We start from the raw sequence: 15,470 nt of genomic DNA, 5'->3' as shown, positions 1-15,470 counted from the left end.
TCCATATTAGAGTTTTAAACCTTTCCAGCACTAAAGCCTTCATATAACAAACTTACTGGTTTGAGCTGATTCAGAGGGCACACTCTACATGTTCGCATGTCGTAGAACTGCACAGTGATTTTCCCTTTCGGGGTGATGCGTGTCACTGTGCCTTCCCCAAATTCGTCATGAACTACTTGTCCTCCCAGTCTCAAGCGGCTGTCTATGCCACCAATCACAGCCAACACTGCCATCAGAGCTCCCACCTCTGGATTCTCAGTGTCAGGGAAGTAGTCATCCAACACAGCCTAACAAAGAACAATGAAATTTAACTGTAGGGAGAAAATATACCCTTCTATCTGCTTTAAAATACAAAGTTAATCACATATATTTCAACTTAAAAATTACAACACAAATATATATAAAAATAGAAAAATGGTTTCAATATTAAGCTTAATATTGTTTACAAAGATTTAGTATTTATAATTTCAAAATAAATATTGCTATAAAAATGAGCTTATTTTAAAACGTGGAAACTACCCCTTCTGACTGTTTTCCTGCAAAGATGTGGGTGATGGAGGTTAGCTGAGAGTTGATGTACTTGTTTATGAGTCCATTCCACTGGCTGAGCGAATGCAGCGTCCTCAGCAGTGCCACTATCTCTTCTGCTAAAGTACTACTATGAGTGGCAGTTAGAGAAGCTTGGGGCCTGGCCTTTCTCCTCCTCAGAGTAGATTCTGGAAAGACAACACAATAAAAAAAAAGTGGCACAACAGTTATGAGTTTAATGCACACATGTCCCATACATAAAAACAAGCCACGGAGGGAAAATTCCTCTACCTCTGAGTAGTGGGATATCCGAAGAACAAGTACTAAGCAGGCTCCCTAAAAATCCAAACAGCTTTTCCACAAGAAATTTCATGTCTCTTGACCTTTCATTTTTATCCCATGATGGAAGTACTGCTTTCAATAAATGTACAGCAAGGATCTAAAAAGAAAAAAAAAATAGTGTTATTCTAGTCTACATCATCCAATACTAAAGAAACTCTCAAACCTACTAAGTACAGAATGACATTTTTAAAGTTTGCTTTCCTTTGTAGTTCTTTCTACAATGCTGATTTCTTTCCAGCTGTGGAAATTAAAAAGCTACTGATCTTGAGTTTGCTAAGGGATATTTTAAAATAAGTGGAAGCAGTTCAGAGTCAGTAACAACTCTACTGGTACATTATATTAGTGAATCAATCTCTTAGGACATGAGACACACATGCACACCAAGAAACAGAAGTAAATAGGAAAGACAGCAATACAGAATGGGAAAGGTTGTTCAGATTGGAGACTCAGAAATTAGAATTAAGATATATTTCAGAATGGAAGTTTCCTAGTGTTCTGCAAAGAAGCTATAATAGTTAAAATTCATGAGATATAAAGCTGAATGGTGGAACAACAGCACAGTGACCCTCAAAAGAAGCCACTGTGAAACCAGGGCCTCCAACACAGTCCAGAAGAACAGGCTGAATCTCTGAACCAAAACACTCAGTGCAGCACTGACAAAGGACAGGGGAAGGTGCAGCTCTGCAGTATCAAAGAACACAGGGGGTTGCATATTTTGAGTAGGAGCACTTCAGGGTTTGAGCTTACTCATCTTCTACCCAGAAGACCAATACAAGCAACTAACAGCAAAGAGAACTCTCCCTTTGCAAACTTGTGTCATTAACATGTCTCTACAAGAACTTCAAGGTCTCATCTTTTCCTTGTTCTTAAGTTAGGTGCTGGTACATAAGGAATGGTAATTTCTCTTGGGTATTCCCTAAACAGTACAGATGACTCTATTGCACTAAGTCCTGGATGATAATAGAAGTCTCAGCATAGTAAAACTGGCAAGGATTTACTAGAATATTACACAAAAATGAATAGGCCTTTAGGATACAAGGCTTTAGTTAAGAAATGCTGATGGTTTATCAAGGAAAAGAATAAGATGATTGTTTGGCCCCCAAGCCTTAAAATTTGGTAGTTATTACATAATAAATTTTCAGTCCCATGAATTAACAAAATGCTAAGAAATGGCAAAAGAAGAAAAAAAGAAAAGAAAAAATTAAAAGAAAATAAGGAAAAGAGAAAAGGGGAAAGATAACAAGGGAAATACAATACCAAAAGAAGATGCAAAGATGTAGCTTCCTAAGAGAGATTTAATTTAAATTATATTTTCCGATGGAAAGAGGGACAGTAGACAATACATAATTTGGTAACTTTAAATGAAATGTAACTACTTCCTAACCATACTGTTATTCTTTCATTTATTCAACTCATAGGAAACATTATATGGGAGTTTCTGAAGCACAATTTTGGAACACTATTTTGACCTTTCTTTCAACAAGGGAGTCCATAGTATCCTGAAGGCTCAAAATTCAAGAGATGTAAATTTAAAACAGTAATTATTAAATATCAAGAAAATGTTACCTTTCTCCCAACAAACTAATAATGATTTATGGACATCTCCCAGCTGTTTTGTAAAATACACCTTTTGTTTTAAGACAACTAAAGTCTAGTCATTTTATTGCCTATTGAATTAATTTGTAAATACACACATTACCTGTCTCTGTAGTGAAGCAGCAGTGAAAGATTCATGCCCCTCAACAATTTTCATTAGCAAAGTTATCCACTGAGATGTACTAAGAGTGCTGCACATCTGAGGCATGAGCGCTATGCTTCGAATGAATCCCAACGTGCACCAACTCCTATGCTGTTCTTTATAAACTAATTTATTTGGCAAGGAGGCTAAAAACAAAAAGATATATATACATGTAACAGTTGACTTCTTCACCTGCTGTGTAGTTCTATATATGCTATATGGGGCTTTTTTGGACAAATCAGAACAGCAAGCTATTTCATGTCTTTACATAAAATATTAATTTCCATTTTAGAGCCTGTAATTAATTTCATAAAATATGTCTTTAAAACAATTCTCATTATGCTGTTTCCTCATTTCAAAGTAGTTAACAACATGACTTCTGAAATTACAAAAAAGCTACAAAAAAGAGTATGACACACCCAGTTGCCAAACACAAAAAGGCTGCTAATAAATTAATTGTCTAAGCCAACAATTCATATCTGATGCATTTCTTCTGCTTTACTGTTTATATTCTAAGAATGCACAGGACCACTAATATTGCCTTGAAAAATTAGGATTTTAAAAGCCTTGAAAACACATTTTCCAGCCTTTGGCCTTAAAAGATTAAAAACTAGTAAGAAAAGGTTTACAAACTTACAAATCAACAAAACACAACACAGAAGCACACAGCTCAGACTGCTGCTATGTAATATACCTGATTTATCTATTGTTCCACTCTCCACAAGCATACGGAGAAGGCCACACAAAGTCCGAGTAGCATCACTTTGCATGACTTCAGCATGGACACCAGCAGAGAGACACAGTGTCTGCAACAGGTTCACAGTACTTGTCAGCATCATGGAAGTAGGGTGGAGATTCCTTTCAACTTGTTCTCCTTCTGAAGGGAGACACAAAAGGCAAAGGAATATGTCAATACTTAGTTATTTTATTTTGTGAATGTTCTCAAACAAACATTATGTGAATGATTCATCATAAATATTTCCTCTGAGAAGATTTGACATGAAGATTCCGTACTGCCAACTACAAAAGCAAAATATAAACCAGGTATTTTGCATATGTATTTTCAAGTTTTTCTCCAGCTGAAAGAAATTCCGAATTATTGTCAAGAACAAGGAAACACTAACTAAATGTATAATTAGGCCATATAAAAATCCCAGTTCAGAATTTTATTAACATATGTTAAAAGGTTTACCTCCAGGTATCTGTAACTGAAACAATTTCAACTGGATAATACTATTTTGTCTGGCCCATGAATATGCAGCAAATGTAACACTATCTTGTCTATCTTCCTTTCTCACAGTAAAGTTATATTAAGAAAGATTCTGGTCAGAAGTGCACACCTATTAAATGAATCATCTCTGATGAAGCACTTGCTCCTGTGAGAAAACTGTTTTATATTACAAGATGCCAATTTTAAAATTCAACTGTAACTGTGCTTCCACTTTTACAATTTTATCTTTTTTTACCAGAATCATCCTCAGTGTCTGAATCCTCTGTTGTTGGCTGTGTTGCAGGTGGTGGCTCAGCTAGTTTGAGATCATATTTTCCCTCCTTTCCCATTCTGTAAGAATTTGTACTTCCAGTGTCCCACTGCACTCTAATCCAGCCATCTTCTCCCAATTCTCCAATCACATGACCCAACCCTGGTGTGGGTCCATCCTGACAGAAAAAAGAGGTTGAAGTTACACAATCAACACCACTAATTCTTACCCAAAGCTCATAAAATAATAATGCAATTGCTCCTTTTTGCTGCTAACTTAATGATTAGGCAGTAAACATTCAATGGGGTTTCAAAAATCAAGCATAAAGTTAGAAAGCATTTCACAATTTTCAAAAGATTAACCCCAGTAAGCTGCATACTTGGACATTCATGATTAAATCTCTTTTACTATGTCTTACATAAGGACTTACATAAGTCCTACATAGTTGAAAATGTATACTACCATAGCAAATAAGTTACTCAGTTTCCTGTTAAATGGTAAATTAGTAGAGTCTCACTAAAAGAGAATTTTAAACATCTCCAAAAATGATGCTAAACAAACATTTAAAATATTTTAATTCTCTCTTTAATTTGTGGTAAATGGTCAGAATTGCACAGCATTGCTGTAAGACAGTGAAGGACTGATAAAGCTGGTTGTGAAAAACAAGCTGTGTCTCTTGCTTATCTTGCACCTGTCTCTAGCAAAGCCAGTCCTAACTGAGTGACATCTCGAATGACACAGAGCTCGCATGCACTGATGTTGTTTCAGTGAGGCACAGAAGGGCACCTAGGCCCAATTAACAGCCACACTCCCTTCACCATGAAAAACGAGCCTTGGTATAAATACAGTTCATTCAGGAGATAAGGATGCACACAAAGACCTTCTGATGAAAGTGAGAGAGTTCCTAATGCTGCCTCAGTACATGGAGGAGGACCAAAGGGTTTATTCTACCACTATTGTCAACTATAAATTCTGACAAAGGTAACCTCATTAAGCCCTATTATTAACTTCAGCATCTCTCAGGATGCAGATGAAGGAAAACATTGGATGTGTAATAATACATGTATTGCCAAAGTCACCAAAGCCCACCTATAACATGATTGCTCCATCCCATTTGGACAGGCCAAGATTTACAGTGTAAAAGAGTGGTTTCAGGGGCAAAAAGGGTTGGAGGGGGAAAACTCTGCCTGCTCAGAATCTGTTGACAGACTACTTCTCTTTTCTTTTCCCAGAGAAAAGCCTTAATGTGAGCTTTGCATCTCCAACAGCATTGGGAATATTAACTTACATGTACACAGATATGTATGTGTGTGTATAGTGCTATTAGATCTCCTATTACACTTTGTGCCACAACAGATCCTGAGACTCTGTAGTTAGTGCACTTATCACCAGCAACCCTGAGCCTGCTTTTCTGGTGCTTTAATTAACCACACTATTTGTGAAATGGAATCATGCAAGTCCTTACTGAATCCAGCAGACCTACAGAACTGCACTGTTTCTGTTTCTGTGCTCATGCAAGTTCTCCTCCAAACTCAGCCAGACTTACAATGCCAAAGTGAGCTACAATCAGAAATTCAGCCCAGATGCAACAAGCCCCTCTGCTCTCTAAGGACCAGCTGGAATGCAAGATCTATTTTCTGTTAAATTACCACATCCTTAATTCAACATTTTTGGAATGCAAAACGCTCTTAAGTTTGATTGACCAGAAACTTCACATAGTCTGAACAGAGACTTTAAATAATAACACACCCAAAATCTGTGTGAAAAAAAGTTGTACCTGATCACCCCATTTCCAGTCTACCCCTCTCACCACTCTGGTACCAATTTTCATCATGGCTGCCAGCTCTGGTCCAGAAACAGGGAGCTGAACAGGTGTAGTTTCCTTTCTGGATTCTTCTAGGACTGTGGCAGAAGCCCCATGAGAAGAGGAAATCATATCTTCCTCAATATTATCAGAACTGGGACCTAACAAGGAACGAACATGAAAGAGATTAAATCCAGCTACATGTGTATATAAGTATCTTTGTCACACATAAACTTACAGGCACTTAAATTTGTAATAGAAAAGCAGCAATAAACAGGAAAGCTGACTAGCAGGTGGTAAGTCAAACAACCTTTTAGAAAATTGGGTGTAATTGTTTTGAATGCACAGGAATTGAAATACTTAATTTTGAATGAAAAAACAAATGACAAATAAGACATTAATAATGATGACTCAATTGGCTCAATGGTTCTACTAACAAAAGTTTTTGGAAAAATTTTTGGTAAACACTTGAGATAAACACAAGTTACAGGAACAAATGTTTGCTATTATCTAAGAAAACAAAGAGAGAAAAACCATGGCAATTCGAATCATAGCAAAAGATACCAGAGAACTTGTATAAGAAAACAAAGAAAGCTTCAAGCTTAAATACGCAGACTGAGAAGATTTTTCATATGTAGAACAAATCAAATGGAGAGTAGAGAGCAGGCAGTTTTTATTACTTTCATTTTAAATTTTCTATTTTTAATATATTTGCAACAGTTCCACCAAAGCTACACATTAACTGAAATTTTAGCAAAGTATGGCCAAAGCAAACACTTTATGAAAAAGTCTGAATAAAGACTGCAATTAAATTAACCTCCTTCTCAATCATGCTTGCAGATGTGGTTTTTTTTATCAGGGTAAAGGCAAATAGCATTAAGCACTATCTTCAAGCAGCAAAGTTATTCTGTAATTTGGGTACACCAACAGGTAAAAAACACAGGAGATTTGTAAAGCAAATGCTGTCTTGCAAGTAAGGAGGGACTGTACCTATCAGCCGCAGCGTGGTTTGTGTCAAGGCCAGCATGCCAGAATTGAGGAGGAGGCTCAAGGTGTTCGCGCCGTGCTGCAGCGTCAACATGTTCAGCATGACCAGCAGGAAACGTGCTTGTGGAATAGTTCCAAGACTTGGTCCTGCTGGATTCTCATTAGTAATTGTTTGAAGAGGAACAGGCTGCAGACCTAGTTCAAATGTAATATAAATAACAAAGTCAGCTGACATTTGAGAGCTACAGTAGAATAGGCTGTAGATTTGTTTGATTGATGGTTTAAAATATCTTTTATTTCCTGCTTGGCTTTGAGAACTTACAAGCAGAAGTTCCAAAAACTGATTATACTTGCTATTTTACTGCTAAAATGTTACTAATGAGTAATCAGTCACCTGTTGCTGGGAAATCAGCAATATACTCAAACATTGAAAAGTGAGTTAACAGGAGGCAAAGTGGGGAGGTTAGAATAACACACAGAAACCAAGTCAAAGTAATTCTCAACATAAATCAAGGGAACAAATTTCAACATCCTAATTATTGGGAACTTTAAAAAATAAAGAAGTAATATGAATGTAAAACAGTTTTCCCACAGAAAACAGCAACAAGATGAGATTCACCTAGTTCTTTAAACTTGGCATTAGCATCTAGCAAGATGTTCCGGACATTCTGAATCGCCCATGCGTACAACTTCCCAAAAGTCACTTCCAGCAGCATTCTGTTAAACGGCGGGATCAGATCGACGTCCTTCAGACAGTCAGTAAGTGGCTCCCTTCAAAGAAAAACAACGCCAAAAATAAGTATTGTTTTCTTATTAAACAATTGTGGAAGCAAAAGCAACGAGAAGTTTTACCCTATATTGGCTCCTTCTGGAATAAGCCTCTGCCATCCACAGAACATGGCATACTGCACAGATGGGAGCAAAAAATTTTTAGCTGACAATTTCAGAATAGTGTCTATTCCCTCCAGACGAACTTCTGCTCTTTCCAACTGTCAAAGAGAAAAAACAAATTGTCATACTTATGTAAACTGTTAATAACTGTCATAATTATGTAAGTGGCACATTTTTTGTTCATGTTACCTGTTTTAATAAACATTTTCTCATTTTTTCTACATCCACTGGCTCTTCCTTAAGTGCAAATTCAACAATGGTGTTAAGGAGGGCAGACTGTGGATACAAGCCTTGAACATTTTGCTTCAGCCATTTGTATTTGTGGACACCTGTAACTGTACTCAAAATTGGCTGCCATTTATCCTGCAAAACAAGAGAGTAGCATGTTAAAACTTCTAAAACTATTTCAAAATACTGAAAATATAAAGTTATTTCATGTAAAACAATTTCCAAATTTAAAATACTAGGGGGATCTAGGGGGAAAATGAAAACTTCCTCAAAGTCAGGAAAGAACTTATTATTTTAATTCATGATCTTTTTTACTATTGATACATAAAATTTCAAGTGTGTTAATGTTCAAAAAAGAGGAAGTAATCCGTCACAACATTTTACTTTGAAATGAAACTTTATCTAAGGTTATCAATAATTTAAAAATTAGAGAAAGTATCTCTACATACACTAAATATATAGTACAACCTTATTTTTAAAAGCCATTCCAGGCTTCACTGAAACAACATGTTAACATACTTAATTATACAACCCAAACTCCATTATCAGAACATTGAATGTCAAGTTATAGCATTCATGCTTTAGCTAATTCTTTTTCTCTTTTTATTTTTACTGACAAGCTTGATTCAAAATATGATATCCTACCTTGGGTGATTTGATTGGTATGGGCTTTTTATCTATAGGTACAGGACTGTGAGGTACCACACAAGATTCTTCTAAATCACTTTCTTCATTTCCTATTTTGGATTCTTCTACATCAGCAGATTCAGATTTTTTTGGCACTATAAAAAAAAGTAGTATTTTTTCACGCAGTCCGATTAGATTTTACAGAGTCACATTTTTGGGTTTGCATGATAACCTAAGCACACACAATGCTTAAGATCTGTCTGTAATAAAATGGAAATGTATTCTTGCTGAACTGTATGTCTAACTATTACCAACTTAACTCTGGTATTATCTGCAATATGCTTTTATCTTTAAAGACAAACTTAAAAAGCCCTTCGGTGTCTGTTCACCACATTAATTTATTTCCAGTTAAGTTACTCTTTGACTACACTTTAATAAAACATGATTTCTAAAAATCCAGTGGCATGTTACTAAAACCAAATCAGATATGATATTGAAGGATCCTTTTTAATACACTGGAATATGAAGAAACACACCTCAACTTGACATTTTTGTTTGCCAGTTCTTGCTGTAGGATCAAACATTAAACCAATGGTTTAGAAAAAGCAACAGAAATCAAATGGCTTTGATGCTTTATCTAAGGAGAGTCCCATATAGCAGCAAGCCTTGAAATAAGATGGATTTCCATTGTTTCAAAGAGAATACAACATGAATTCTGCCTTACCTCTTTTTTTCCTTTTTTCTCTAATGATTTTCTGAGCTACCCTTCGCCATCGGGGCAAGGAACTAAGAAGTTTAAATTTGGACATTATAGAGAGATCATTGCAAACGGCAGGACGCAGCTCATTGAATAAGAATCTCAAACGCTCAATGACGGGAGCACAAACTTCCTTGTAAGAACGCCCTTGTTCCTGATGTGTCTACAAAAGACATGGAAAGATTAAATTATTGTATAATACATAATAAAATGAAAAACATATAACTTTTAAATAAAACACTTCAAATTAAAATTATTCTTAACATCAGCAGCTAAGAGGCTTACCTTAATCAGTGAGCATTTTGCTTGGTAGACAACGCGACACACATCCACTACAGATTTTGGTAAGGTTTTGTGCTTTACCTGGTCAACTCCAAGGGTACCAGGATGAACAAGAGACAGTGCTACATGACCTTAATGGGAAAAGACAATGTTTGAATATGCATTTCCATATCCATCCGAAGCAGAGTTTACACTGGTCAAAACAACACACCACAAGCCTACCTACCCAAATCTTCGTGCTTTAGAAGACAACACAGTAACAGACGTCCTACTTCTTCCACAGGATGCTCAGGAGGGAATGTGATTGGTGTTGTTAAGTGACACTGCTTACAGTATCTCTCTATTTGACACAAGAAGTCCTAAGAAAACACACAACAGCCTCTGTTTAACTTCGGTTTTAAAATACAATGGAAGGACTCAAAATAGCACAGGCAGCATTTAAATAACACTGAATAACCTCCACAATCTGAAGAAACATTGCTGAGATACAATACAGTGTGTGCAATTTAATAGACAGCAACTATAACCCAATACTATAAACACCCTACATCCTTGCTCCTGTATGAAGAGAGAAGCTACTACTGCTTTGATCTCCTCATGAGATAGTCAGGTCACCTAACACAATTTTCAATTGTCTTTTGATAAATCATAATTCACCATTATCACTATTCCCAAAGACAGACTTAGGGTTTTTTCATAAAGGAGCTGAACTCAGAGGGTTAGAAATCAGAATGTATCACAGAAGATAGTGATCAATGTAAATAACAGGGTTTTTCACAATATCCACAATTCCAACCATGCAAAACCTGAACCTCAAGGCCTAAAGGGATTTTAAGACAAAGATACACGTGAATCTAAAACATAAAATACATTTGCATCTTGACAAAAAAACTCCATCTCAGTTCAACTGGAGGTGAGCAGGATCTCACAATGCTACTGAAACTTTACAGGAGAAGTAATGCATTATTAATTTTTTGTAAGAATGTTCAAATTATTTAGTTCTCCCACTCAAAAATTCGGAATAGCATAACAGTATGTTATTTCTTAAGTGAAATATACATATTTTATCCATTAGCAATACTCAACCATTCCTTTCACAAAAAATAATTCTGAAATAACTTTTTCAATTGTTTTGCTCTAACCTTTGCAGAATTTTCACCACCAACTACCACCCTCCAGAAACAGTGTCTGGCACAGAACTACTGAGAGCTTACCTTCACAGTGTGATCTTGAATATTATTGTCTGCAATGGCTTGGAGAAAGGGTTGTGAATGGTCACTCAAAGTCAGTCGATGTGTATATAGTTTTGATTTATTTGGGGTAGTGTTACCAGGTGAACTGCAATGGTCTTCATCTTTTTCCTCATTGTAACTGTAATGAATCTGACTAGTCTGCAAGCCTCCAGAAAAGATCGAAGACTTCAACCATTCTAAAATAAAGAAAACATGAGTGAATATTCTGATCAAAGACTAAGCTATCAAGACTCAATTTCCTCTAATAAAATGCATTCACAGGCTTCAACAACACTAAGCAAGTTTCTCATTTGCTGAAAATTGTTCACAGGGAAGAAGAGGAGATCTTTAACCAAGAAACAATTATCTAACAGGGCAGCCATCATATGTTTAGAGATAAAGGGCCTCAGAAATGTTTCTGCCATTAATATTGAATTATACTTTCTATTCACCAAATCAAGACACGCTGTAAGAAAACATCCAATACCACATGATCCAGGCACTCTTAACTGACAACAAATTGGTGAGATTGGAGACAGTGTAGCATTGTTTTATATTTTATGTTGCATACTATGAAATTCTGAATTCAACTGCTCAAAATTATCTAATCCCTATTTAAGTCTTGCTAAATTTTTGGGATCTTGATGAGTGTGGCAGTTAATGTTAAGAAAAAAGAACTCCTACAGAAGATACCAAGTCTAAAGAAGTGCTAAGTTTTCAGTTAACTTATTTGTCCTTTGTCCTTTTCTTGCATGTTTTTGACAAACATTTATCACTTATTAAAGCTCAAAATGACATCCTGCTTACTGGCACATTCAATTTCCAGAGGAGAAAGTGGAGTGCTCATTGCCAGGTAGGAAGCGTGCAGTCCAAGGAGAAGACCCAAATTCCGTTCTGTGTCTATCAGAGGTGATGACAAAGTGCTGAGATCTGGTGTTGTAATCACTTCCTGGTCAGGCTGCACAAAAGAAATAGCAATTGTAAGCTATTCTTACAATTAGAACTGAGCCCCAACAAGAAATCTGACAGCAAAGCAATGCTTGACTTTAGTAAGCATTTACCCATTATAACATTTTTACCTCTATGTATTGGCCAACACAGAAGGCGTGCATTGATTCCCGTGTGTCCTCAAACTGCAAAGCAGCTTCCAAAGCAACAACTGGGTCTTCACCAGCAAACTGAGCTAATGAAAGAATGAAGTAGTCAATACAGTATCTAAAAATATGTTAATTCTACCTGGTTTTGAAACAAAAGTAATTTGTGTCTTTAAGTCAGATGACAATTCTCACCAAGTATGCTACTGCCAGTTAAAGACTGGGTTTGGAAGTCCTTTATATCATACACTTTTCCATCAATCACTGTCCAAAATCCTCCATCTTTGTTGTGGTTCTCTAGATCAGCCTTACGTATAAGTGTCACCTCCTCATTATTTCTGCAACTCTGGCCAGTAAAAAATGAACCTATCCATATAAAACAGAAAAGAGAATTTATCAACAGGAAATAAAGTAAGGGTTTTTTGGTGAACATTATTTTAATAGTTGCCTAATCCAATTCTTCACATCTGTTCAAAAGCTGCTTATTTTTTTATATGCTCCAAAGTAAAAGTGGTTATTATTATGTTCCTGTCTACATATTGTGCAATTAAACTGTCTGAATACTGTGTTCTTTTATGCACTAATCTTCAATGTCACCTAGCATTGCCCAGCTAGATGGCTGTTTTTTGTGGAGGTGGAGCAGAGCAATCAGTTTTTTGCTAAATCACTGCTCAAATCGCTTCTTCCTCCAAATTACTTTGGTTTTATTACTCACTTGCAAGCAAGGAATTTGCTGTATACTTCATTTCAGCTTAAATTCAGATAATTTAATATAAAAGAAGCCTCTCTTTTGACCATAGACACAGCTCATATTACAAAGTGCCCTGACAAAATAAAAATTCCCTATTTCAAAGTTTCACATTACTCATTCTTTGTATTACAGTCGGAATTTAGTAATAAAATGCCTAGATGTATTATTCAGGTTTTCACTGCAACTTTCATGCTAAAAATGCGTAATGATGTGAACTAATTAGTGAAAAAGCTGCATCTATACTCTGCTTAATGCTACCACTACATGTAACTTCCTTAAGAATGTACTGACAGAAATAAATACTGTCTTATGACTGCCATATAATTTGGTTAATAAAACTTTGTACTGTGAAGTACGATTCCCTTCCTAAGAGTAGTTAATGAACAGCTACTATTTTTATACAGCTACTTTATGAAAGCAGTCCAGATGCTGCTAAGTTCATACCCATTATTCCTGGCCATGCTAAATCCTCATTGTCATCCCTTTCCTTTCCAGGGGCTAAGTGGTTAAATCTGTCTAGATGTTCCAGCAAGCCAGCCAGCAGAGGGATGGCACCAGCTTCCTGCATTAATCCAGCGTTTTTACTGAGGAGTAGCACTATAGAAACCACCAGTTCTGGAAGAAGAATGCCTAAAAACAAAAAACAAACACAGAAGATACTCACAATTAGTTCAAGCTCTAAATTCCCTGCATTGCAGAAATAAATAGCCATTAATATATTCTGCCTTTGACTACGGTTGAGTGTTATAAAACTCTTGCCTTCCTCATTGAATTTTCCCTCCTTCTCTCCCATTAACCAAAAAATTAAACTGACTCCTTCTTAGCCATTTAGAACTTTCAAGGAAGTCTTGAAATTCCATGGAAGGGGAAGAAAATAGGACAACAAATAAAAAATCTACCTGTTAAATCTCCATCCACGACACAAGATACTTCTGCAAAATGTCTGTGACTAGTACAAGCAATGCTGGTTGCCACAGGAAGTATATCACCAATGTGTGTGCACAGAAGAGCAGTGTATTTCTTCAGTAAAGAACCAACACCTAAGAGGTCAGGACCTGTATAAAAACAAAGGAGAAGTACAGAAAACCATTACATAGTTATATTTAAGAAACAAATACCAAAAGCTGACAAACTCTTCTGAAATTATGCCTCTTGATATTAGCACTAATTTAGGAAATCACTTTTTTTAAAGATTTTTAAGACGTTTATTATCTAAATTCTATTACTTAACAAAAAAGAGATTTCACTTGCAGAAAACAATGTAAATAAACTACTTTCAAATACTGTTCAGACAGCAACTAGTATGATAAATGAGACAAGAGGATAAACTAAAATAAGAAACTACTATCCTGCAAAATCTATTACAGAAATACTTAGGGAGGGGTCAGTAGTGAGATGCTTTTATTTTTAAAACCACAACTTACTGTATGTATTAGGGACCTGGCTAACACAGTCTGCTGGGTAAAGTTTGCTAACAAGCAGACGCTGAAAACGGAGCAACAGGTCCAGAGAAGCAGATCTTTCCTTGCTATAAATTTCTTGGTCCATGCAGGAAGAAATGCGACGAGCAACATCTTTTAGTTTGGCTATGGTCTGTGAAGCGATGTTCCTAAGTGGTATAAAAGAATCACTTAAGAGGAGCTCAGTGAAGACAGCCCATGGGTTAAGCTTCTGCTACAATTTCACATAAATATATAAGAAACCTCTGAAAAGTTTATATGCAGAACTTTCACTCCTTTGCATTGCAGTACTCTGAAAATCAACAGCTTTGCGTATACACTGTAGCTAAAAGGATCTGTAAAATACTTCAAGCTTATGCTTTTTGTCATCACTCACTACAAAACACAATCTGACAATCTTTACTGAGAGGCTGCAGTGAAAGCCATGACACTACACAGCTCAAAAGAATCTCAGTAATGATTAAATTAAATGGTTGCCATCACAGTTAAGTGAAAAAGTAAAATAAATTTCTTGGTAAATTCATAATTATTTTGTGCTATACATTCTCTGTTAAGTTCTCCTGTAGCTCTCTGGCTGATATAAAGCAGCTTTGTTCTTAGCACCCTAATTGGTCATGCATTCAAAAGCCTCAGTCAAGATTTTAAAACTGAAGTTCCTTCCCCACTTACAGTCTCCTTGAGGTAATTCTAAACAAATAGGACAGAATACTCAGTCTAAACAAATTTGCAGTGATTCTCACACTTTGCAAGGACAGTCTTTTAAACATTTGGCATACATTTGGTACAAAAACTTTCAGATACTTCTTTCAGAGATAAACTATCAAAATCCATAAAAGCAAGGCAGTCCTAAAATTGGGTAATTTAATACAGAACATTACTCCTTAACAAACATAACAAAGCAGAACTGGCTACAAGAATGCTCAATTATTTTGAATTCTGAGGAGCTAAAAAAGCTGGCAAGAGACTTCATTTGCAGCCAAAATTAACCATTGTTTAGCTGACTAGTTTACAGCATGTCTAAGTACATTTTCTATACAAAAGTAAAAGACAAATTCCAAACAATTACCTTAGTAACTGCTGAATTAACTGAACTAATGGTAAACTTTGTTTTCCTGCAGATTCATAGATTCCAGTGTTAATAAGGTCTTTGTCCAGTGGAGTTCTGCTCCTATGAAGTGTTGATGCATTTGCTTCTTGTTCATCAATTTCTTTTTCTTTCTGTGCTTCTTTTTTTGCTTCAATGTCCTAAAAAAGTAAATCAGGTAAAA

At 36.0% G+C, this 15,470-nt stretch overlaps 1 protein-coding gene across 1 annotated transcript in view; it reads right to left on the bottom strand.

Annotated features, from left to right (window-relative positions):
- Positions 1 to 15,470, bottom strand: part of HERC2 (HECT and RLD domain containing E3 ubiquitin protein ligase 2) — a 101,947-nt gene that overhangs the window by 46,355 nt on the left and 40,122 nt on the right. The window contains exons 20-42 of the mRNA XM_056491813.1: positions 15,269 to 15,447; positions 14,167 to 14,351; positions 13,642 to 13,797; positions 13,187 to 13,372; positions 12,187 to 12,357; positions 11,977 to 12,080; positions 11,705 to 11,855; positions 10,880 to 11,094; positions 9,892 to 10,024; positions 9,669 to 9,796; positions 9,351 to 9,546; positions 8,645 to 8,781; positions 7,961 to 8,134; positions 7,733 to 7,869; positions 7,500 to 7,651; positions 6,884 to 7,075; positions 5,867 to 6,054; positions 4,075 to 4,267; positions 3,303 to 3,485; positions 2,570 to 2,754; positions 820 to 967; positions 520 to 716; positions 57 to 287 (exon numbers count right to left, since the gene is read on the bottom strand). Of these exons, the coding sequence (XP_056347788.1) occupies positions 57 to 287; positions 520 to 716; positions 820 to 967; positions 2,570 to 2,754; positions 3,303 to 3,485; positions 4,075 to 4,267; positions 5,867 to 6,054; positions 6,884 to 7,075; positions 7,500 to 7,651; positions 7,733 to 7,869; positions 7,961 to 8,134; positions 8,645 to 8,781; positions 9,351 to 9,546; positions 9,669 to 9,796; positions 9,892 to 10,024; positions 10,880 to 11,094; positions 11,705 to 11,855; positions 11,977 to 12,080; positions 12,187 to 12,357; positions 13,187 to 13,372; positions 13,642 to 13,797; positions 14,167 to 14,351; positions 15,269 to 15,447 (3,921 nt within the window). The remainder of the gene's footprint in view (positions 1 to 56; positions 288 to 519; positions 717 to 819; positions 968 to 2,569; positions 2,755 to 3,302; positions 3,486 to 4,074; positions 4,268 to 5,866; positions 6,055 to 6,883; positions 7,076 to 7,499; positions 7,652 to 7,732; positions 7,870 to 7,960; positions 8,135 to 8,644; positions 8,782 to 9,350; positions 9,547 to 9,668; positions 9,797 to 9,891; positions 10,025 to 10,879; positions 11,095 to 11,704; positions 11,856 to 11,976; positions 12,081 to 12,186; positions 12,358 to 13,186; positions 13,373 to 13,641; positions 13,798 to 14,166; positions 14,352 to 15,268; positions 15,448 to 15,470) is intronic.

This window comes from Oenanthe melanoleuca, chromosome 1 (assembly GCF_029582105.1).
Source record: "Oenanthe melanoleuca isolate GR-GAL-2019-014 chromosome 1, OMel1.0, whole genome shotgun sequence".
NCBI classification, from domain to species: domain Eukaryota; kingdom Metazoa; phylum Chordata; class Aves; order Passeriformes; family Muscicapidae; genus Oenanthe; species Oenanthe melanoleuca.
The sequence above is the reverse complement of the archived record's forward strand: the minus strand, read 5'-3'. Positions and strand labels throughout refer to the sequence as shown.